Source organism: Mesoplodon mirus (genome assembly GCF_964341445.2).
Source record: "Mesoplodon mirus genome assembly, chromosome: X".
Taxonomy (NCBI): Eukaryota; Metazoa; Chordata; class Mammalia; order Artiodactyla; family Ziphiidae; genus Mesoplodon; species Mesoplodon mirus.
The window spans coordinates 13,790,174-13,815,851 of record NC_138981.1 but is presented as its reverse complement, the minus strand read 5'-3'; the positions used below and the strand labels follow the sequence as shown (position 1 = coordinate 13,815,851).

At 42.8% G+C, this 25,678-nt stretch overlaps 1 protein-coding gene across 2 annotated transcripts in view; it reads right to left on the bottom strand.

Annotated features, from left to right (window-relative positions):
* Window positions 1-25,678, bottom strand: part of GLRA2 (glycine receptor alpha 2) — a gene marked incomplete at both ends in the record, with an annotated part of 179,726 nt that overhangs the window by 11,276 nt on the left and 142,772 nt on the right. For both annotated transcript variants that reach the window (XM_082610713.1, XM_082610712.1), the window contains one exon: window positions 25,102-25,251. In XM_082610713.1, coding sequence (XP_082466839.1) covers window positions 25,102-25,251 — 150 coding nt within the window. The remainder of the gene's footprint in view (window positions 1-25,101; window positions 25,252-25,678) is intronic.

Sequence of the window (25,678 nt, the reverse complement as noted above, 5' to 3'; positions counted from 1 at the left end):
AGGCTTACAAGTACAAAACAGCATCTTTTTTTTTTTTTTTTTTTTTTTGCAGTACGCGGGCCTCTCACTGTTGTGGCCTCTCCCGCTGTGGAGCACAGGCTCCGGACGCGCAGGCTCAGCGGCCATGGCCCATGGGCCCAGCCACTCCGCACCATGTGGGACCCTCCCGGACTGGGGCACGAACCCGCGTCCCCTGCATCGGCAGGCGGACCCTCAACCACTGCGCCACCAGGGAAGCCCCAAAACAGCATCTTGATGCAAGTTACTGTAGTTTTCTTCAATTAAGATTTATTGAGCATCATAATGTACCAAGCATTAGAAAGAAATAAGGGCACAAAAGACAGAGCGCTGCCCTTGAAGTCAGTGTGGGATTGGTGGAGGGGGTCTAGAACATGTGAACCAGTGGCTCTCAACCAAGAGTGATTTTGTCCCCCAGGGGACATGGGGCAACGTCTGGAGACATTTTGGGTTGTCACAGTGGGGCAGAGGGTGCTATTGGCATCTAGTCTGTAGAGGCCAGGACACTGCTAAACATCCTACAATACGCAGGACAGCACCTCACAACAAAGTGTGAATTATCTAGCTTCAAATGTCAATGATGCTGAGGTTGGGAAACCCTGATACAGACAGATGACTCCAATATAATGTGATATCTGCTATGATAAAGGAATGTACAGGCCATGGGATACTTTGGAAGAGGTGATGTTAGGCTAGAGTCATTAAAGGAAAGTTAGATGGCACTTTTTTCTGTAATAATACTATGGAATGCACTGCTTCTGGAAGAATACGTGAATATTACAGATATGTTACAGAAAAGCGAATGTAAAGGCAGCCTCGTTTGGTTCACTGAGCCTGCTTTCTAGTGCAACTACAGAGCAGCTCAAGGACACTTGTCTGTGCCATTTGGCCAGGTGTTAGTATCTTTTAATCTTCCTGTATCTTAATCAGGGAAGATTTGTTACAAAGGACAGAAACCTGCTCATGACAGCTTAAATGGGGGAATTTCTTTAGGAAATTACTATAAAAATATTGTAAGAAAATCTCTTGAGTCACCAAGGGTAGAGAAGCAGTGCCCTGTAAAGGTAAGAAGGCTGGGTTCTAGATCCAGAACTCCTGGTTTCCAGTCTTGTCTCTGTCACTAACCAGTGTGGGAGCTGGATAAGTCACTCAGATCTCTACGTGCCTCAGTCTCCTCTGCAGTAAAAATAGAGAATGATGGCATCTTCCTTTTAGGGTTTTTGAAAGGATTCAGTGAGCTAATGCACACTGAGGGCTTGTATCAGTGCCGGTATATAGTATGTACTCAGTAACTGTTAGCAACGATGGTGATATTGATGGTGGTGTAAGCAGGGCTACCAGTCCAGGAGCTCCAATAAGCAAGTCAGCAAATGAGATTATTCACCATCTCTCAGGGCTGTGATTCTCCCCCATTTCTGCTTTTCTCCTTTCAGCTTCCTTTACCTATGCATATTTCAACTGGGCCACTCCAACCTCAACCCTATGGGAACCTTTTCAACTCAGGTCCTTACTACCATTAGAGCTTACTAATTAGAGCCCTCTTCATTCAAATTCTTGAAAGAGAGAATGTCACTGACATCCCAGTTTATGGACTGTTGTACTTGAGTCATCGGATAGGAAAAGGGGTAGGAGATATAAACAGGACAGCCTGAGTGCAGGGTAGGGGGCAAGGGAACCCTTCCAGGGTGCTGAGTGTTCCTGAAAGCCCACCACACGAGGAACCATAGAAGGAACAAGAGAGGCTGGCCTTGAAAACAGATGAGCGTGGCTCATATAATAGGTGTTTTCAGAAGAGGGAAGAGCATCTGTACTAATGATTCCAAGGTTGCTGATCAAAAACAATTGGTTAACGTTACAGGGAGACAGAATTCAACTCAACACGCGAAAGAACTTTAAACAACTCTATGCCTGAACATGGAGCACAACATCTTGGAAGGTAATGAATTCCTTGTTGCTAGAGATATTCAAGTGTTTGATCATTTCTTGGAGATGTTTGGTATTGATGTAACATGTGGGTTAGGGGCCAAGATAACCATTTATGTATCTTCTAATTGTGGGAGTCTCTGGTTGCGTATGAAAATTGCTAAGCTAAGAAGTCCAGGAGGGAAAACCAAATTGAAGGTGCTGACCCAAGTGCAGGAAAGATGTATTTAGTAAACTGTGCCCTGCTATGACCCTCCTTGACCTCCCGGAAGTGTCTGATCACTTTGATCCCATTTTGAGAAATCCTGCTCTAATGTAATCAACCCACAACAACAGTTTGGTTCAGGTGTATTTTCTCTTTTGATTATTTTTGACTCGCACACTATTTTATGTCCTCATTTCTAAGGGCTTCATTTAAGCAGCAAGTCCCTTGCTGCTGTTATAATGTTGAAGAAGATTCTAACATAGAATATATAAAATATATAATACAGAATAATTTAAAAAACCACAAATAGTAATGTGCAACCTCATATTATGTAAACTAGGCACAGAATGGATGTATTTTTAGAGGTCTACACAACATGTTTGTGGAGGCCTGTCTTTATGATAGCCACTTTTGACATCCTAGAGGCTCCACGCCATAGTAGTACCCTTCCAAATAGCCGCTTCTTTCTTTCTCCTCTTGCCTCCCACTGCTCAGTTTCTGCTGAAAGGAGCTCAGAGAGAAAGGAGTAGACGCTGTTGGCTGTCAAAGGTTGGCGAGCTATTCATTTCTGCAGGGAGCTCAATAAACTCAAGAACTGAGAACTCAGTCCACAGGAGTCGATCTATATTTGGTCTTGCCCTTGATCCCTTCCTCCTAACTTTGAAGAGATAGGTTAATATCATGATGAAATCACCCAGGTGTGACTTGGAGAAGGCTTAGGAGGGTTGACAGAGGGGCAGTGAGGCGTATCCTGAGGAAAGAGACGTCCCCGGGCCATTACTTCATTGCTTTCCACAGTTGCAGAACAAACACGTTTTCTCCAGGTGAAAAACTATAAACCTGCTTTCTCTGGCCGATCGTATTTCTTATGGAATTTGAATGATCCTGATAAGCTAGGTCTTCTCTGTTGAGTGTGGATGGACTGTAGGTTCTGTTCTAAAATTAACAGCAGTCGAACACTGTAAACCATGAGGAGGCACTTTTCCTGTTGCTTCTTCCAAGGACATTCAGAGCAGCAAAGCGAACCAGAAACACGACCTGTGCTCCATCCTTCTGGATTATTATTTAGTTCTGCAGATCATCTATGCCCCAGCTCTCTTCTACCTTCCCTGCAACTACTTGTTCACTAGTGCTTCAACTATAGCTTCTTATAGGCAACTGTTGCAAAAAAAAATTAGGAAAAGGAAGATGGGAAAGAATGGAAGGGTTTTTGTTTTGTTTTGTTTTGTTTTCCTTTTCCTTTTTCTTGTTTTGTATCTGTACTGCATTTCCAAGATCTCCCCTCCTCTCTGCTTCATTACTATGGTTACCAGATTTAAGATTTCAGACAGAAAGTTGTCTGTAGGCCCAGAGGGAAGATTGATTGCAGTAAACCCAGAAGACAGAGATTGGGCACAATTCGAAAATAATACCGGGATCCATTGATCTAATTGTCAGCCAGTCGAGTTTCTAATTAAGAGAGTGTGCGTGAAGGTATGTAGCACAGGACATGGCATGTAATGGGGACTGTGCCTCCTTTTCCTTTTCAAAGATGCCAACGCAATAGTTATAATCAGAGGCAAAGAAGAAAACTTAAGTGGTGATAAGAAGATACATTTTCATGGAAAACAGATTTAAGTCCCGGGTAGGTGTCTCTTTCCCCCCAGTGAGTGCCTCCTTACAAGGCAGGTGTCACACCCAGCTGAGTACGACGCAGCTTCCACGCTGCAGACACAGGTTACTTCCTGGTGAGCCCACAGGGCTATGGGCACCACAGTGCTCAGGTGGGGAGTGGGTGGGGCTGGTAAGTCAAGGGCGAGGGGCTCAGTGCATTGTGGTGAGGCGTAGCGGTGCAAGGTGAACTTGTTTACCTAACCCGCTGTACCCTGAAGTCACTTGTTTGTCGTGACCCAAGGTAGGAAACATATTTTCCATTCCCAACCAGGACACACACACACTCCCACACACATGAATATATCTAACGGAAACAAAAGGTTCACAGAGTGGTATTTACTTTTTCAAAGGAGGATTCACTCTGATATTTTCTAATTTTTTTTCTAATTTTTAATTTGCAAAGAAGCTGGTGGTGAGCCTCTGAACTAACTTGATGACCCACAAGTCGCTCACAGCCCACAGTTTGAAAAGTACCATGTTTAATGGCCTTGGTTGGTTTCTTTGCTGTCAGTATCCATTCATCACATCTTTACTGAGCATCTGCTGTATGATGGGCATGTGCTTGTCATGGTGAAATCTAAAAGAGAGGCTTCCCGATCCACAGGAGAGTCCCGACCAAGAGCCACAGGTTCTGTTTAAACGCGTGGCTGCTGTCATCTGTCATGCTTGAGAAGGCTGTGGGATTTCACAGGGAGTCTGGGAGACGGCCACTGTGACCGGACGTGGTGCTAGGCCCTGCCACTTCCTGCCGAGCCCTAGACTCCACATGTATACAGCTTTGGTTTGATTTTCGCAATAAGGTAGCAGTAAATGCTTCCAAGTCCTCTAGAGCTTCCCAGGAGAAGCAACTTTCTGTTCCAGGAAATAAGCTCCAGTGATCACGGATTCTGAATTCACTTTTCTGGTTATCCATGAACTGACCATTTGCCTCCAGAATAAACATGCAGATCCTGCTGGCACAGATTGCCAGCCCCGTTATAATCAGGCCGTAACAGACTGTTGGAGTTTCATTTTCCATCATTTCTCGTGACATAACCTATGCTTTAGAAACTCTGTTCCCTCAGTGGCCCAAACTTTTCCACATCTCTAGGCCTTTCCATGTCCTATTCTTCGCGTCTAGTGATTCTCTGACTTGTCTGCCTGCTGAATGACAAGTCAACCTTCCGTCCTTAGCTCACCTCTGTGTAGCAGTAGCCATGCCTTTTTCCTATTCTCTCCTAAATGCTTGCCTTTATTAGGTTGGAGTTGAGTACTATAGTTGTGAGTCTCTTGTGCACTAAACAGTGGGTGATGGAATTAGTCAAAATAATACATAGGATCGTTTTCAAGAGTCAGAGGACATTGTACATGAGCATGAGGAGATACGTTTACATCAAGAGCTCAATTATACTATTCCAGGTAGCTGTCCATTCCTTTCCCCACAGATTTGTTGTGTGTTGGGCTAGAAGTCAGATGCCAGTGGGCTGGATCCTTAGGAAGACACAGCTCTGTACGTTTAACTGCCCCGTATAAGAAATGGCATGACTTCTGATGACTTAGTGCTGGCTGGTTTCCCACCTTCAGACCACAGAGCTATGAGCCCTGAGTAGAAACCCGCAATTCATTCAACATTTCTCAAGTACCTAGTATGTACCAGACAATGTGACAGGCTCTTCAGATTGAAAGGTGAATAATAGCTTTTGCTGTTTAGATTTCTGATGACATTTTCCTGCAGTTTTTTTTTAAAAAACAGACGAAGGGAAGAGAAAGGAAATATTTGATGAATGTTGGCTGTGTGCAAGGCACCGTGGTTCACATGCATAATCTTGTTTCCTCCTAATAGTAACCCTGTGACAAAGGGTTTATTAGACCTTTTTTTTTTTTTTTGCGGTATGCAGACCTCTCACTGCTGTGGCCTCTCCCGTTGTGGAGCCCAGGCTCCGGACGCGCAGGCTCAGCAGCCATGGCTCACGGGCCCAGCCGCTCCATGGCATGTGGGATCTTCCCGGACCAGGGCATGAACCCGTGTCCCCTGCATCAGCAGGCGGACTCTCAACCACTGCGCCACCAGGGAAGCCCTATTAGACCCTTTTTACAGATGAAGAAACTAAGACCCAGAGTATAAGACCACGGCTCCACATCACTCAGCAGATATAGTACCAGCCAGGATTTGAATTCAGCCAGCTGGACGCCTGGCCAAAGCTCATTTCACTATGCCATGATTGTCTCCTATCTCTTTATTTTTATGATTTTAAGAGAAGAGGTGTATATTTTTAAAGAGGACAGGAATTCTTATGGCAGAATTATTCTAGAAAAGTGTGCTATAATGAAACATGTTGAGGGGATATTTGGCTGGTATTAAAAAATCTGGCTTTATGACAGGGATTTTTATAAGTTTTTTTTTTCATCAATCTGTCCTCAAAGACTGGAAGTGTGAAAGAGCGTTTGTTGATACTATGATGAATTAAGGCATCTGTGGTCTGGCAGCCAGGAACTGGCTGTCTGTACGACATTTAGCAAACCTCAGAAACTCCCTATGGAGATATCACAGCCAAACTACCTTAATTCGAAGCATTTTGTTCTTTCCAGAAATCGTATGACTATTTAGAACAACTGTTTTACTATCATACAGGCGTGCACAGTTCAATCCTGTTAACCACAGTGAAACTCCTCACCCTGGCATGGATTCTATTGGATGGCATTTCACATCGTCCCCTCCCCGCTCGTGTGAACGCAGAGCTTAGAGAGGGCACCTTGTCAGTTATGGGAAAAGGTGTTGCGTAGCAACGCTAGTTGCTAGCGCTACTCTTCTAGGAAAAACAAAACCAACTGACAACAGTAAGCAACACAGGATTAAATTACTCTGTATGCCTGAAATCTTTCATAATTAAAAATAAATATAATTACTGAAAAAGAGAGCAGTCATAGTGATGAACTTAGCGTTCCTCATCACGTGAAAAGTAATTTTATTTAGCGCTTTGGGGCATTTTCCTATGCCTTAATAGCGTGCCTTATTTTAGACTGTGCATGTTGCAATATGTGTACATTAAAAAAATGGACTGTTGGGCTTCCCTGGTGGCGCAGTGGTTGAGAGTCCGCCTGCCGATGCAGGGGACACGGGTTCGTGCCCCGGTCCGGGAAGATCCCACATGCCGTGGAGCGGCTGGGCCCATGAGCCATGGCCACTGAGCCTGCGCGTCCGGAGCCTGTGCTCCGTAACGGGAGAGGCCACAGCAGTGAGAGGCCTGCGCACCACCAAACAAAACAAAACAAACAAACAAAAATGGATTGTTTTGCAAGACGTTCTAGAGCAGCATTTCTCAAGCTTCAAGGTGCTTGTGAATCCCCTGGCGGGTCCTGTTATAATGCAGATTCTGATGCAGTAGGTCTGGGCTGGGGCCTGAGAGTCTGCATCTCTAACCCGCTCCAGGTGATGCCTGTGCTGCTGGTCAACAGGTGACAGTTTAAGAAGCGAGGATCTAGCAAAGTAGTTCTCAAACTTGGCTACACCTTGGAATCAGCTGGTAAATCTTAAAAAAAAATCAAGATGTTTTGATTCCCCCCCCCACAAAGATTGCCTTAATTGGTCTGGGGTGTGGTCTGGGCGTGCAGAAATCTTCAAAAACTCCCAGGTGACTTTACTGTGTAGCCAGGATTGAGAACCTTGCTCTAGTGCATTATCTTGTCTCTAGAAAATATGAGGACTCATTTCTGATGTGACTTTTGTTGCTCTTGAATAAATCCAGCAGCAGACAGAGTGGAATGAAATGGGAACATTCAATAACTTAACCTTCTCATGTTTACACTCGTGTCAACTTCTTGAAAAGCAGTTAAATTATATGCCCAACAAAATTCATACTCTTGTTACCAGGACAAAGAACCATATTTTGGATCCCCTTTTTTTACTATCTGGTATAAATAGAAGCTTATATAACTTACTAAAGAGGAAATTCCTAATTAAAAGGTTTTTCTGGCTCTGTCTTCTTTTGGGTTATACCAGTTCTAATTAATTACTCCTCACCTGAGTAGTATCTTTGTAAGCAGATTGTAATTATGAAGCTAAACTTTTTCTTCCTCTCAAAAGCCTCAGCCCTCTGTGTGTCTCTGGCCCTGAGATCAGGGTTTCTTAACCTTGGTACTGTTGACATTTGGACCAGATGGTTCTTTGCTGTGAGTGCTGTGTCCTGTGCTTTGTAGGATGCGTAGCAGTATCCCGGCCTCTACCCACTTAATGTCAGTGGCACATACTCTCCCCCTCACCCCCACCAAGTTGTGAGAACCAAGAATGCCTCCCGACATTGCCAGTGTCCCCTGGGGCAGGGGAGAATTAGCCTCTGCTTGAGAACCACTGCTTTAGATTAAAGGACATTTCCATGTCACTGACTCTCGCTTTCACCTTGAACGTCTCAGTGTGGGAAGCTCTCCAGGTTCATCTATTGCAAATGAGAGGTATACTCTCAGCAGGATAGGACGAGACCATTTTCTGGTGAGCATTGAACGTCAAGTTCAAGAGTGGAATTTTCATTACCTATGAAATAGAATCTCTAATTCTATTTTATTTATTCACAATAACACAATGATATTAGAATACCTTACATTTAACATTCCAAGACGAAATGAAGTTTACAAGTGCCACTTCCTCCTTGAGAACAGCCCCTCCTCATCAGCTGGGAGTATCTTCCCTTCCTAGGAATTGCCACGGCTCCGACTATATTATGGTTCTTAACATTCTCTGTTCCATATTAGAAAATTTTTGCATTTAATTTGTTTTCTTATTGATCTCTGAAGCTGCATGGAGCCAGTTTCAAGCAGTTTTCATAGCCTCACTCCCCCTTACTAAAACATAACTCTGTACAAAGCAAGCATTATACAAAATATTTGTTAATCAAATGAATTCTAGGGTTGTCCAGCAGCTTAGAGCGAAAACTAAGAAAACAGCCCATTTCTTTATAACCGCTTCAGCGCAAAGCCAGGATCATTTATTTTGTAAATGGTTGCACTTGCTTTTGATGACCATTCATCAGTCAGGTGGGAAATAACTCCAGCTTCAGTTAAGCATTTTGTCCTCAAGTGAGTTTATTACAAACAAGAATACTACTGAGAGAAGACAAGTTAATATTGTGATTAGTAAACCCACATCTCTTTAATTTAATGTCAGAGAGGCACCAGACTTCTTTCATTTAGTTTGATCTTTTTAGGAGAATCCAGTTCTGTTGAAATAACTACAGCTTACATCATCGTGAAGAATTCGACAGCAATTAAGAGCTATCCAGTCAAAGGACAAGGTTTAAGATATCTGCCATCATAGTCTTTCTCAGACAGTAACAGAGCTGAAGGCACAGGCTTAGATTTCCCGGACATAAAGAGATAGAATTGTATCATGAAACCTGTCAAGTTGTTTGGAAAAACCAGTAGCACAAACATATTTTAGCATTTCCAACTCTAGGTTGCAATAGATGGAATGCAGTTGTTTATCTGTAATTTGAAGAAACCACTATTTTGCCACTTGCTGCTCTTTCTAGATCCTTAGCCCTCTGTTTTCACACTTTGGGCACAAAAGGTACACCAGGATCTGTTTGGTATTTGGTGAGGAGGCAGAGGACGGGATTAAATGGGACCGTGATTGTCATCAGTCCTCTGCCCAGGAGACGTTGCTTTTGTTCTCTCCAAAGCAACCCTGAGACAAGGTATTTGTGTGCAAGTAGTTTATTTGGAATGTAGCGTTGGCGGGAAGTGGGACAGGACAAGGGGGAAAGTCAGTAGAGGGGGTGTGAATGATCAGCCATCACCAGTGTTGGCAAGTGGAGGTCAAACCTCTCACAGCCTCAGACTTGGACCTACCAAGGGCTGAGGAAGCTGAGTATTTGGCCCCCAACACCCCAGCTCTCATTGGTTGAGAGCTGCTCTGGCACTTCTGGCCTCAAGGATGCATGGAGAGCGCTAGAGTGGTCTGTGGACGCTCTCAGACAGTCGCAGGAAACCACTGCCATGTGTGGTCATCAGAATAATGGCCACCAACGATATCCATGTCCTTATCCCTGGAACCTGTGAATATGTTACTTTCCAGGGCAAAGAGAGTTTGCATGTGTGATTAGTTAAGGCCCTAGAGATGAAGAGAGGGCCCTGGATTATCCAGGTGAGCCCAATTTAATCATAAGGCTCTTACAAGTGGAGAATCTTTCCCAGCTGTGGTCAGAGGGATACGTGCCTATGGAAGGAGGGTCAGAGAGATGCAGCATTGCTGGCTCTCAAGATGGAGAGAGGGGGCTGTAAGTCAGGGAATGTGGGTGGCCTGTAGAAGTTGGAAAAGGCAAGAAATCAGATTCTCCCCTAGAACTTTGTTACATAACAACATGAAGGTGGCCACCGTGTACTGGCCCCCTAGGTTGTTTATTTCTCCATTGTAGGCTGAGACCTGTTAGCTCAAAAGCCTGCTGGCACCAAATGCAAATTTTACACATTGAATAATTTTTTAAGTGGCCCAAACAAGCAGATTGTTAGTCCCCAGAGCCTGCCTGCTTCGCACACCTCATATAACTATGCCCGGCGCCTGCTGGCCAGTGATAAGGTGGAGCCTGTGGTTAGAAGACCCCAAGCCGCTCCTGCCCTTCGGAGCTCTCCAGTGGGACCCTGCCTGCATGCTGCTCAATGCTGCCACCAAGACAGATAAGGCCCGCTCTCGGATCTCCTCGTCCCCAGGAGTCCCCCTGCCCTCGTCCCTTCTCGTCAGTAGCTCCTCGTTGTCAGCCCTTGGCCCGAGGCCTGCCGTGAGGGACTCCCCCCATCCCCCCCGTGCAGTCCTGCCCAAGCCCATCCCTACAGCTTGTGCTGTGGTACTGCCGCTCGCGAGCACAGTTTCCCCAGATCAGCCCCCGAATCCTAACAGCCCCACAAGCCTCCAGAAGCTATGCAACTTTGCCGATACCTGATTTTCACCCAGGGGGGCCCGTATTGCACTTCTGACTTCCAGACTTAAGATCATAAATTTGTCTTGTTTTAAACTCCTAAGTTTGTGGTGATATTATAGCAACGATAAGAAGCATGTGTGTGTGGCTTCCCTGGTGGCACGGTGGTTAAGAATCCACCTGCCAGTGCAAGGGACATGGGTTCAAGCCCTGGTCTGGGAAGATCCCACATGCCACGGAGCAACTAAGCCCATGTGCCACAACTACTGAGCCTGTGCTCTAGAGCCCGCAAGCCACAACTACTGAAGTCCACGTGCCACAACTACTGAAGCCTGCGCGCCTAGAGCCCATGCTCTGCAGCCAGATAAGCCACCGCAATGAGAAGCCCGCGCACCACAACAAAGAGTAGCCCCCGCTTGCCGCAACTGGAGAAAGCCCGCGCACAGCAACAAAGACCCAACGCAACCAAAAATAAATAATTAAATTAAATAAATAAAAAAAGAGAGAAGCATGTGTTACTGCAAATAATTCAAACCACAAAGGCATTTTCGTATTTACACTTGTGTAAGGCAAGCTTTGTTAAGGTCACAGTATGTATGTCAGATTTGGAAAGGTAGTTGCAGCAAAACTACAAAAAGATAAACGTGTATTCATAATAGTCTTTGCCTCTGGGGAGGGGCTTTTAGGTAAGTGTACAATTAAAAGTGTTTTAATTAGAAACGCTGCAGCAGCATTTTCCTGACACTGCCTCATTCCAGCCTGGCCATTTCTGTACAGAGCGACATTCCTACAGTTCCATTCTGATTAGAGCATCTTTGAGACCTTTTGGTGGCTCCCACTTCGTGAGCAGCTGTAGTCTTTCTTCCTCATCCCTCCGTGTCCCCAACACTTGGCCAGACCCAGCTCTTTTTTTTTTTTGCTTTGCTTTAAGTTCATTATCTGTTTTCATCCTTATGAAAGTATTTTTTTAATTGAAGTATGGTTGATTTACAATGGTGTGTTAATTTCTGTTGTATAGCAGAGTGACTCGGTTATACACATATATTTTCTTTTCCATTATGGTTTATCACAGGATATTGAATATAGTTCCCTGTGCTATATAATAGGACCTGGTTGTTTATCCATCCTATATGTAATAGTTTGTATCTGCTAATCCCAAATTCCCACTCCATCCCTCCCCCCCGCCGCCCCCTTGGCAACCACCAGTCTGTTCTCTACATCTGTGAGTCTGTTTCTGTTCCGTAAATAAGTTCGTTTGTGTCATATTTTAGATTCCACATATAAGTGATATCATATGGTATTTGAGACCCAACTCTTGATGATGACCTGAAAGCACCCTGTTGTTTCTTGCCTCTGAGCCTTTGCATAACTGTTCCCTCAGCTGGAACATCATCCTCCTCACCCCTTTTTCGTCTGTCAAGTTCTTACTCCTGTGTCATGACCCAGGTGAACAGTCAATTCCTTGGTGCTACTAAGTGGAGGAGATGCTCTCTCCTTGGTCATCACCAAATCTTGCACTTAAACCTCTCATGTGGTACACAACACTCTGTGTTGAAATCATTTGTCTGGAAGTCTGTCTATCCTAGCAAACAAAACATAAATAGCACCAAAAGGAGACTAGTTGATGCAAGTTTTCTTATTTTAATGTTGAATTCCCTTAAAAAAATAGTATAGCAAAAGTCTCTTAAAAGAGTCTGTGTGCAAAACTAGAACTTTAACTAAGTTTGATAAGTAGAGGATCACTGATGTTAAGGACCTGGGGTAACTGTTTTATTGCCAAAAAGGGGTGGGGGTAACTACTGTATTGGTCACATTTTCATTTACATAGAAAATGTTCTCTTTTCATTCTCCTTCTTCTCCTCTTGACATTATATCCATTTCTCTACCCCCCTCCTTGGACCATCACATGAGTCATACTTTTGTCTATTTATCCATTCTGTCTGGCAAAAACCTTACTCTTCACAGGTATGTGACCTCCAGTGAACATAGGGGTGCACATATCTTTTTGAAGTAGTGTTTTCATTTTCTTTGGACAAACACCCAGAAGTGGAATAGTTGGGTCATATGGTAGTTCTAGTCTTAATTTTTTGAGGAGTCTCCATACTGTTTCCCATAGTGGCTGCACTAGTTTACATTCCCAGTAACAGTGTACAAGGGTTCCTTTTTCTTTGCATCCTCTCCAACATTTGCTATTTCTTTTCTTTTCAGTAATAGCCATTCTAACAGGTGTGAGGAAATATCTCATTGTGATTTTGATTTGCATTTCCCTAATAATTAGTGATGTTGAACATCTTTTCATGTGCCTGTTTGCCATCTGTATATCTTCTTTGGGAAAATGTCTATTGAGAGTCTCTGCCCATTTTTAATTAGGTTGTTTTTTTTTTTTTTTTTTTTTTGCGGTACGCGGGCCTCTCACTGTTGTGGCCTCTCCTGTTGCGGAGCACAGGCTCTGGACGCGCAGGCTCAGCAGCCATGGCGCACGGGCCCAGCCGCTCCGCGGCATGTGGGATCTTCCCGGATCAGGGCACGAACCCGCATCCCCTGCATCGGCAGGCGGACTCTCAACCACTGCGCCACCAGGGAAGCCCTTATTAGGTTGTTTTTAAATGTATTTTAGATATTAACCCCTTATCAGACATATTATTTGCAAATATCCTATCTCCAATTGCACAGGTTGCCTTTTCGTTTTGATGATAGTTGTCTTTGCTGTGTAGAAGCTTTTAAATTTGATGTAGTCTCATTTGTTTTTGCTTTTGTTTTCCTTGCCTTTGGGTTCGGATCCACCAAAAAAAAAATCAGTAAGACTGATGTCAAGGAGCCAAATGCCTATGGTTTCTTCCAGGAATTTTATGGATTCAGGTGTTACATTGAAGTCTTTAGTCCATTTTGAGTTAATTTTTGTGTATAGTATAAGATAGTGGTCCAGTTTCATTCTTTTGTGTGTGCCTGTCCAGTTTCCCTAACACCATTTATTGAAGAGAGTGTCCTTCCTCCACTGGATGTTCTTTGCTCCTTTGTTAGTTAATTGTCCATATATGTGTGGGTTTATTTTGGGGTGCCCTTTGTGTTCCATTGATCTCTTTTTGTGCCAGTACCATACTGTTTTTATTACTATAGCTTTGTTGTTTAGTTTCAAATCATAGCATGTGATGCCTCCAGCTTTGTTCTTCTTTCTCAAGATTGTTTTGGCTATTTGGGATATTTTGTGGTTCCATACAAGTTTTAGAATTATTTGTTCTAGTTCTGTGAAATATGCCATCAGAATTTTGATTGGGATTGCAATCTGTAGATTGCTTTGGATAGGATGGACATTTTAACTATTCTCCCATTCCATGAGCATGGAATATCTTTCCATTTGTGTCTTAGATTTCTTTCATTAGTGTCTTAAAGTTTTCAGTGCCCAGGTCTTTTCCCTCTTTGGTTAAATTTATTTCTAGGTATTTTATTCTTTTTAATGCAACTGTAAATGGGATAGTTTTCTTAATTTATTTCTGATAGTTTGTTATTAGTGTATAGAAATGCCACAGATTTTTGTATATTGATTTTTGTATTCTGTGACTTTACTGAATTCATTTACTAGTTCTAACAGGTTTTTGGTAGAATCTTTAGGGTTTTCTAAAAAGTGACAGTTTTACTTCTTCTTTCCAATTTAGATGCCTTTTATTTCTTTTTCTTGCCTAATTGCTGTGGCCAGGACTATCTTGAATAAAAGTGAGAAGAGTGGGTGATTTTGCTTTCTTAATTTTTTAGAAATTATTTAATTTCTTATTACCTTTCAGTCCCTCATTATCTCTGGTATTGATTACAACAAGAACCTTCTCCTCTTCCTCTTGCCTCCTGTCCTGCTCTGTCTGAAGCATTTTCCATAGTGCCCAACTGGACTTTTTTTTCATAATGCAAATTTCACCATGGCATCCCCTCCCTACTTAAAAACTTAGTGTCTCCCCGTTGCCCTGAGGAGGGCACACCTCTTAGCATGGTGTGGAGCCTTTCCTTGCCTAGCACCTGTTCACCTCTCCAGCTTCCTGTCTTGTTACTCAACCCTGAGGGAGTCCACATGTTGGCTTGGTACTGTCTTAGTTGGCTTTTTCTAGAAGGCCCTGAGACAAAGATATGAGTACAAATAGTTTATATGGGAGGTCATCTTGGGAGGCGATCTCAGGAGGCACCAGTAGAGGAGTGGGAAAGTGAGGTGGGGAAAGAAACAATGTCAAAGGTGCATTGGTACAAAGGTTACAGTGTGGGCAACTGGGGCTCAGTGCCACTTGGAATCCCTGGGAGCCAGTGTAGAACATGCCTCAGAGGGACAAGGAAGTTGGGATATTTCACCCCCTCCAGCAGTTACTGATAGAGGGCTGTTCCTGGAGTAAGCTCTCAGTGTTGCCAGCTTGCCCTGCAAAACTTGAGCATGCTTCTGGGGCCTAAGACATCCTCCTTCTCCTCACACCAAGGCAGAGCAGAACTTGTAGTAGGAAGCCACCACTGTATTTAGAAGCAGAGAGAGTGCCGTGGGGATATGGGTGGGGCGTCCACAGTGTTTACTGTAGAGTCTGTATCACAATATGTCATATGTACATAGACTGATAAGCCGACACATTTTCTGTCTCTCCCTGGCCTGTGAGCATCCCAAGGGCAGACTTTGTGGATGGCTTGTAGAAAGTGTGCAATACATCTACATTGAATCTATGAGTGAATGAATCAATAAAATAGTCTGAAGGTAAGGGAAAGTGAAAATTTTGAAGAGAAGAAAATCAGAGTCAGAAAAATATGACCTAGTAAGAAGGAAGGTAGTAAAGGAAATAGAGATAATGGGAAATAGCCTGAGATGAAAGAAGGAATTGGAGGGAGACACTACAAAGCCAGACATTTAATTTGCAAGGCTGCTTCTGCAAGTCACTTTGCATCTTGCAAAAGGGAATTCCATACTGGATGCCCTAAAAGAACAGTCTGTCACAATACCTAACAAAATGGAAGAAGCTGGTAAGAAGGAACAACTGAAAAATATTTCAGGCCTCTATACCCCTGACAAGTATCAGCTCTGTACCTTGGTGGTATAGGGGAATTACAAAGTACAGTGACATTTCTTTTTTCTTGCTGGCTTTCACAGTTACGTCCAAACTCCTAATCCACACAGGTCTGTGAAAGCCTCATCTAAACCCCTCAACCTTTAAGACAAAAACCAAACATGCCTCCTGCCTCCCAGGAGAAGCATTTACAACCTCTTCAACATCCTGCTTGCTAAGGACCTTAATTAATGATGTATGAAATCCTCTTTAAGCACTTTGTGCAAACATGTGGCAGAATATGGAAAAAATGCTAAATGACAAAAGAGAACATACACTGTTGCACTGTATTCTTCTTGAAAGGAAAAAAAAAGCTTCCTTCCAAGGACAAGGAAAAAGGAGACCTGTAGGGATCTTCAATCTAAAAATATCTTTATAAAGTATTTTCTGTTTGTTAATCTTTCAGTGGCTAGTTTCCCAATGTGGAATCTCTGGGGTTAATGTCCTTGACATGACTCTGGACACCTTAGTAGCAAAGGTATGAGGTGATCACGGCATTTTATTACTGAAAGCCATTTTACAGAGTTCTCTGGAGCCTCACTACTCAAAGGGTGGGTCTCTGGACTGGCAGCATCAGCATCACCTGGCCCGCAAATGTTGGAAAAGTCCCAGGCTCTGACCTACTGAGTCAGCATCTCTTGGGCTGGAGCCCAGAATTCTGTGTGTTGCCTAGGCTTCAGGTGATGCTCATGTGCACCGAAGTTGGAGAAGTACTGATCTAGAGCAGGACAGTCAAGATGGAGTCCATACACCAGCACCACCTGTGAATTGTTCATTTCAGCCTGCAACTGGACAAGTGCACTTGTTATTGGTTATTCTCAATTCCTGTGCTCGTCTACGGAGTGAGGATTCCTAGGCATTCTCCCAGTCTGAGTAACAAACCCACTTTAAGAGTTCCGCACTGGGTTTTCTCTAGAATGAATGAAACTGTTTGTTGCTTGTTTAATGCTGTCCTACCGCCTTCCCTTTCTCTTTAACACCAAACGTGGATGTGTGCGCCTATTGAACCACACATGTTCAGGTGTTAATCCTAAAAATAAGTTTACATTATGGCTCTTCACACCAATGAGCATTCCCTAAATAGGTGTGATAAAGAGCTTAATTTTTTTTCCTACCCACATACAAGCATCTTCATCTCTCAGAATCAGGATGTTAATTCAGAGTCTGAACCTAGTATTTTCCAGATGTGACCCTGCCTTACTTCATGCAGGAAGCTATGCATAGCATCATAGATCTTTTTTGGGAGTGGGAGGCATCCACATGAATTGTGTCTTAATAAATGAAGCCAATCAGATGGAGTTTTCCTTCCTACTCAGTTGAGTGTGCATTTGAATAAAGAAATCAATTTTTTGAAGGTAGGCTGCTGAATAGAATTTGCCTTTTTCTAATGTAAGGGAAAGACAACTGGCCATCACCCAATGGGCCCCACATGTATGTGAATCAAGCAGGAATTGACTCTGACTGATGTTAATAGAACCGGAAGTGCTCTCCTGCCTTGGTGGGCGGGTGTATGCAAGGGTGACACGATTTACATACAAGAAACAGAAAATAATCTAGAATGTTTCATACTGAGAAGTGTAACCTACCAATGTTCTAAACCAAGGTTTTCTCCACCATGGAATTGTCAACATTTAGGGCTGGATAATCCTTTGTCGTGGGTACTGTCCTGTGCACTGCAGGATATTTAGCAGCATCCCTGGCCTCTACCCACTAGGTGCTAGTAGCATCCCTCCCTTGGCTGTAACAACCAAACATATCTCCAGACATTGTCAAATGTGCCTTGGGGGCGGGGGAGGGCAGAATAGCCCAGGTTGAGAACCACTGCTCTAATCCTTTGAAGAGGAAGAAAAAGGTGAGAGACCTTAATAATCAAGATTATCAAAGGTTGACCTTACTCTAAATATAGTTCAGTGGGTCCCCTGTTTGCTTAGATTTGTTTGGTCTGTTAGGCTTAGTGGTAGTGATATCTGCATTTCAGCAGCCTTCTTTCAAAGTCCGTTTACATTCTAATTGGGTTGGCAGGGTCTTAATGGGCTCTGTAACTTTGAGAAAAGTGCCCTTGTACTGACTGGCTGTGGCTAAACTACATCTTAGCAGTGGGAGGTAAAATGGAAGAATTCAGTTTACCCTTAATCTTTCTACTTCTCTTGTTTGGACACTGTAGAGTAAGAGCACGAATTCATTATTTCAACCCTATGATTATAAAAATAGCTGTACCTGTCTGACATCTTGCTGTGCAGTCTCATTTCCCTTTGTGGAAGAAAGATGAGAGGAGTAAAAATGGGGGAGGGAGCAGGTTGGCAGCCTATTGCTGTATTCTAAGATAGTTGATTTTAATCTGTAGACTATGTTCCCCCATACATTGAGCAAAACCTTTATGACTCTGAGTCTACCACATACCTTTGTGGTGCAGAAAGTGGATACTAAAACAAGCAATCACTAAACGTAGAACTTAGCACATACCAGGGCCTATTTTAGGAGCTTTACCCATGGGAAGTCATTTTGTTCTCACCACAGTCCTGTGAGGTGAATACATATTAACTCTATTTACAGCTGAGAAAACTGAGGCACAGGGAGTTGTTTTTTTTTTTTTTTTTTTTTTTAAGTAACCTGCCAGGGTCACAGACCTGGTAAATTACAGAGCCTCCATTTGAATGTTGCCAGTTGTAGTAATCTCACAGAATACCAAGCTCAGGGTTACTCTGAGACCATGACAGAGTGAGACAAAACAAGGCCCCCTCATAATGTTATCTAAGCACAGATGAAAACAAGGTCACTGTGACACCCAGAAAACACTCAACATCTTTCTTTCAGTTAAAATGAGTGACTGCTGCTTCTTTACCAAATACAGTTTTATTTTCACTCTAGTCTGCCCTCCTATAAATAAGATTTATTGAGATACCTAATCACTGAATTTCCCCTGCTTTCTGACAGCATCCAGTCTAGAGCAAACCTCTGCTTCCGTAGGCTTTCCTCCCAAATCGCTCAGTTTAGAGCCCTCTCTATGTTCCCCCTCACAGCAAAGAGTAGTAAACCCAACTTAACTACCAGCTTGTTCCTGGTGGCCTTTGCTTGAAGGGCACTGACACCTATTTGTCAGTGTTAAAAAGCCAGAAGTAGTAGCTAATTTTCCAGATGAGTAAATCACTATCAAGAAGATTAATACATTCTAAAAAATGGGCCAAATCCAACGAGGTGAACATTTTTAGCAATAAATATAAAGTCCTTTCTTTAAGTTTGAAAAAAATCAGGCACATAATCAAGAACAGATAACTTGACAGCTATTTGTATTAATAGGAAAAAAAAGACTTGGGAAATGAACAAGCATTAGCAACGTCAAAATGAGCCAATCGTGGAATATGACTACTGAAAAGCACTACTATAATTTAATTAAAATTATTAAAAAGTGCAGATAAAGAGAGGGGATATTACTGCTTTTCTGTATTACATACTGATCATGCCTGGACTATCGCATTCTGTGACTCATACTTCAAGATGTCACTAGTGAACTAGAGAAAGGGTGACCAGTGTGCTGAGGGGCTGTAAGCTGTATCCTAGGAAGGACAAGGTCAGCTTAGCTCAGAAACTTTGAGAAGACCCGCCGGCTCACCACCCTTAAGTGTTTGAAGGGATGTCTCCAGGAGGAGAGGGAGGAGACTTTGGTCCTTAAGGAGAAGGAGTGTTGGTCTGACTGGGGACTTTCCAGGACCCCATGGGTGTGAAAAAGCCACTCCCAGGTGACCATTTGCTCTGGGTCCTTGTCTTCTGGCCTTCACCAGTGGGGCTTATGCCCCACTGGAACGGGAAGATCGAAGGGCCTTGGAACATTGAGGAGGAAATAGTGCAGGGCTCTGGACCTCCCGAGTGGAGGGACAGGGCTTCTAAGTTGTTCCCCTCCTGGGGCATTGCACTGGGATTTGAAGCTAAAGCCTGGATAACGATAAAATAGCTACTGTTCTTGTAGGTTTATTCCCCTCCAGTAGGTCCAATGGAGGAGGATTGGAGGGGTCCAGTTCCCCTCCAATGGGAAGATGATTAGTTAAGAGCAGGATTCAAGTATTTCTAAGTAGAGTGTCCTAAATAATACCCCCAATACATTTCAATTTTATATTCTTCTGTAAAATGTACAACAAATGGGTGACACCTTAGGAAAGGAACAAATTACATACTATGCGTGCTTGAAAGAGTGGTATCATTTCCACCCGGTAGGATCAGGAAATTATTATTTTTAAATTGAAGTATAGTTGATTTACAATTTTGTGTTAGTTTCAGATGTAGAGCAAAGTGATTCAGTTATATGTATATATATTTCAGATTACTAGGAAGTTATCTTTTGGGAAATTGGCAATCTAAGAATTAAAGGACAGGTGAATGAAGGGAGGGAAAGGGAAAATTGCAAAAAAAATGAGTACTTTCCCAAGTTACTGTCACGTGAGACATTTTGGTCAGGGCCTCACATTCTCACCCTGTTGTCTAATTAGGTTGAGGCTCCATCTTTTCTTCTGGGGAGGTTGAAGTCTAAACAGTGTGTTCACAACATTCCCTTTAAAAGGCGGCTCATCCTCAGGTGGCCTAGAAGCCATAGCCATGTTCTCAAGCAGCTACAATTTTCTGTTTAGTCACTGAAAATAAAGAAGTCAGAGCTCTTTGGGTAACTGGAAACCTGAAATCCGGCACAATGCCAAAGTCAGGAGTGGTGTGGCCAGATATAAAAAGACAGGGCGGGCTTCCCTGGTGGCGCAGTGGTTGAGAGTCCGCCTGCCCATGCAGGGGACACGGGTTCATGCCCCGGTCTGGGAAGATCCCACATGCCGCCGAGCGGCTGGGCCTGTGAGCCATGGCCGCTGAGCCTGCGCGTTCGGAGCCTGTGCTCCGCAACGGGAGAGGCCACAACAGTGAGAGGCCCGCGTACCGCAAAAAAAAAAAAAAAAAAAAAAAAAGACAGGGCGAGAGAAGCGCAGGTGAGGCTTTAAAGTTCTTATGGGGAAGTTGTTAAACCATGGTGAAAAGTTGCTGGAGCTGAGGGCATAACATAAAAATAGGATTTTACTACTTAGACCTGGGGCACATCAACTTCTAACAGGCTGGGGTTGGCCCAACCATAGGGATTTGCAAGTTCTGTCAGTGAAGATCTCAGCTTGATTGTTGCTGAGAAACTCTGCTTTGATAAAATTGGCTGCTTTTTGAGATGTAGAAAAGGTAAAGCAGATATACCTAGTTGCAAATTGCCTGGTCCCCTCCTTGAAAGTGACCCTGTTTCATAACTTGATGGTTCAGTAAACACCAGGCACTCTTTCCATGTAAGGAAATGTAATTTCAGGGCTCTCTCAGTAAACATCTTCCTTGAACAAATCATCATGCCAGTGTCACTTTGGGAAGTAATCTGCTCTGGGATTTTCTTATACCGTCTAAAGAATCAGGCTGGATTGTGTTGAGGAGGTCAGTTTCCCAATGGGAAATTAAAGAGATGACTTTTTTATTGGGAATATTGAACATTTTAACATGGTGGCCTTGTTTTTGTTTTTAAACTCAGGCCACAGCCTATTAGGGTCTGTGAAAATCTAATGGTTCAAGACCAGCTGGGCTGGAACTAGGGCAAGGTAAGGTCTCAGGTGCAAAATGTAAGGGGCTGCCAAAACCCCAGTACTTCAGGTCAATATTTTAATGCAGTATTTGAAAAATTCCTTATTAATGCAAAAATCCATGGGGAAAAACTACCAAATTTAAATAAAAACAAGATCTGACCCTCTACTTGTGTGACTAATCTCACTTGCCTCACCCTAATCTCATCCCTGACGGACCAGCCTTAAAAAAACAAAATAGAAAATATTAGGGTGCATTAAAGATGTTTGTTTCAAGTGTGTGAGTGGGAGAGAGATACTGGATCAGAATGTAAGATGTAAAATGACGTGAACTCTGCAGAGCAGCAGCTGAGGTCCGGGACGCTGGAGCCAGGCTGCCTGCGTGTGTGGCTTTGGGCGTTTTACCTAACGTCTCAGGGCTTTCCTCTCCTCATCTGTACAATGGAGATAAGAACACTGCCTTCATTATTGGCAGGATGACCACTTAATTGATCCCAACAAGGACAGTTTTCATAGTGGAAAGTGGCTCGGACAATCCAGCTCTATAATGTTGATGCTTTTTTATTTTACAGTAATTATCAAACAGTAAGACAATTACAGATTTAAATCATCAAGAAATGACAAGGCCGTTCAATCATGAGCATTTAGATGCCCACAGCAATACTGCTCAGCCTCTGTTTTGTTGGTCTCATGTTCACTGAACTTAGGATTTTCCCATGTTTTCCACTGACCCCACCAAAGGGTGGCCTAGTGGCTTTCTGGGTTTTGTATGCCATGTCATGGGCCAAGGCTGGTGCCCCAAATGGCCAGCAGGACAGCAGTATCTCATCACTGACAGACCAAAGGAAAGAAAGATTTTTCCCTAGCCTCTTGTGTCTGAGTGCACTTCATTTTATCAGCAAGCTCCCTTCCAGCTATCCTGGAAAGAGTGTTAGTCATGACATTGCTTCTGGAAAGGGTCAAGAACAGAGACCAGGGATGGTGATGGTTATTTTTTAGATTTCAGCACATGTTAAAGTGAGAACTTGTGTACTGCACCTGTGTACCCCCAACCCAGAAGATCACACCATGACAGAAAGCAGATGTATAGAGTGGAGGTCCGCCAAACCCATGTGAGTTTATTTTAATGCAACTATTAATAAGTGTTTTGGTTTAAAATGAATAATCCAAGACAAATGCTAAATTACACAGGGCATCAGGAAAATAGGCAGAAACAGGACTTTCTGCAGTAAACTGGGCTGTATGATCACAGTACGCACAGTTGTGGGGACCAAATCAATTCTTGTATGGAAAGTATGGTTTATAGTAACCCCTCAATCACTGTGAGCTCTTGTTACCATTGTTTCTAAACATAATTCACACTCAAAAAAAATTGGAAAGTGCTACCTTGGAAAGGTGCCATTTCCTAAGGGACAAATAATTGGAAATGCCTCCCCCTCCTTTTTTTTTTTTTTTTTTTTTCAAAAGTCAATTGTCAATGATAGTTAGAGCCTTGACTGCAAAGGGGCACCTGCTGATTGTTTTAATTAAAGTTTTAAATTTAATTGTAAACTTTAAATTCATAACCACAGACCTCAGATGGGCTCTCCCACTACCTCTGCCTCAGCATTCTGACCCCATCTCTCTCCTTGGAGCAATGGCTTTTTTATTCTCCCAAACTACCATTTAATACTATGTCTTTCCTCCTTAAACCTTCTACGTTTCTCCTTTCCATCCCATTTCCAGCTGGTAACCTGCCTCATAATCCTTGGAAATGATAGGAGCTCCTACATCGTACCATCATCAAACTACCAGTGGATCAGCACCCATCGTCATTCTCCCATTTTGTCGGTACAGTGGTGTAGCACACGGGCTCTGGAGACACAGCATCACACCTCAGATCTTGCTGTGCCACTTTGTGGCCCATGAGCATGGGCAAATTATTTAACTGTGCTTTGGTATCCTCATCAATGAACTGACACTAATTTAAGTCATTATTAAAATGGCTGAAATATCTGTCCCCATGTAAGGCCAACCCTGACCCTTGGCTCTGGATTTCATCCTTTCTCAACTTCTAAAGGTTTTTTTTTTTTTTTCCTAGAAATTATGGTATCCTTTCACTGCAGTGTTGATTTCTCCCTTTTTGCTACAGTATTCCTGTTGTCAAACATGTTCTTTTATTTTCCATTTTGAAAAAAGGTTCCTCCCATGATCCCACATTATCTTCCATGCTATCTTCTAGGCTCCCAGCGGGTTTAATTTATCATTTTTTAGGGGGAACAGATTTGGAAAACTCTCTCTCATCTCTTGTATGTAAAGTTTTAACTTCAGTTCGGTAGTGATATTGTTACAGGCACTGGAGTTCTCCGTATCATATTTCTCTCCCAGAATCTGAAACTGAAAGCAAGTGCAAGGCTTCTGGAGTCCTGTATGAAATTAAATTATAAACCAGGGCACTGCTTCCCAAATGTGTCTGCACACTGGCATTGCCTGGGGACCTTCAGAAGATACACCTGTGCCCCATTCCGAGACTGGGATTCATGGGTATGGGGTATGGCCAAGGTTTGGGATTTTTGAAAGATCTCCAGGCTATTCTAATGTGCAGGCAAGATTGAGAACCACTGAACTGGAGATTTTGAGCCATGTATTTCCAACCTCAAACTTCTAGATAATGTAAGTTTTGGGTTTCTGCATTAAAGTTAAAGTTGAGACAATGAGATCAGTCTAATTGGATTTATCAGGTTGAAATCAACATGAGTAGGGACCTTATTTACATAAAGCCGAGCAATTCATAAAAAAGTCAGTCAAAGCGGTTTTGTGAGCAAAGACACACACACAAATTATCAATGTTCAAAACAACAGGATTTTAAAGTAATTTTGTCAAATGGAATATATATCTCCAACTACAGCTGCTAGGTAAAACACAGGGCTCCCAGTGACATTTGAATTTCAGATAAACAACAAATAATTTATTAATATAAGTCTGTTCCATGCAACATCTTGGATGTACTTACACTAAATATTTATTATTTATCTGAAATTCAGGCTTAACTGTGTGCCCTATATATTCTTTAAATTGAAGTATAGTAAATTTACAATGTTGTGTTAGTTTCAGGTGTATAGCCAAGTGATTCAGTTATATATATGTATATGTATGTGTGTATGTGTATTCTTTTTCAGATTCTTTTCCCTTATAGGTTATTACAAGATATTGAGCATAGTTCCCTGTGCTATACAGTAGGTCCTTGTATATAGTAGTGTGTATGTGTTAATTGCAAACTCCTGATTTATCCCTCTTCCCCCTTTCCCCTTTGGTAACCATAACTTTGTTTTCTATGTCTGTGAGTCTATTTCTGTTTTGTAAATAAGTTCGTTTGAATCATTTTTTTTAGATTCCACATATAAGTGACATCATATGATATTGGTTTTTCTCTGTCTGACTTATTTCACTTAGTATGATAATCTCTAGGTCCATCCATGTTGTTCCAAATGGCATTATTCCATTCTTTTTTATGGCTGAGTAATATTCCATTGTGTGTGTGTGTGTGTGTGTGTATACACCACATTTGTTTTATCCATTCATCTCTCGATGAATTTTATTTGCTAAATGTGACAACTCTGTCCCAATTTTAAAGGACTAACCTGAGCAGTAATTCAGTATGGTAGGATGAATCAGGACAAAAATTAACTTCAGCTTCTTGCTCACTATGTATTGTTATATTTTCTAAATTACATTGCCTGGATAACCACCTCGAGCTCTACCTGACTTTGTCTGCACTTAGGGTCAACGGTACCTTATTCTGCCTCTTCTGCCTTCTCCGGAGCCGCAGAAACTCCTTGTGCTGCCTGGAGACAAAGTTCACTGCTGCATATTCCAGTAAGGCTGCAAACACAAACAGAAGGCACACTGCCATCCAGATGTCAATCGCTTTTACGTAGGAGACCTGAGAGAGAGGGAGAGACAGAGACACCGTGAAAACTTGAGGGGAAACCAGGTTCCTTATGGTGTGAGCAGCAGAATAACCTCATTTCCCTTCATCAAGGATTCTTTTCTAGGCTTTCCTTAAGAAAGTGCTTAAGCATTTTCCATCCCACTTTGCAGATTCTGGGCAGAGCAGTGAAAGTTACATGCCCCCCTGCCCCAGGCCCTTGTTCCATTTCTCTCAGTATAGCCCACCTGCTCAAGTAGCCTCATCCCTGAGACCACCTCCAAAGGTGGCTACAAGAATTGCCTTCATGAAAAAAAAGAAAGAAAAAACTTTGAGGTAAAACAGTGGGTGCTACTCTTGAAACTGCTCATTTCCTTGTATTTTTTCTTACCATTTAAAAACTCATTAAGATAATTCCAAAACTTGGATGAGAAATAAACTG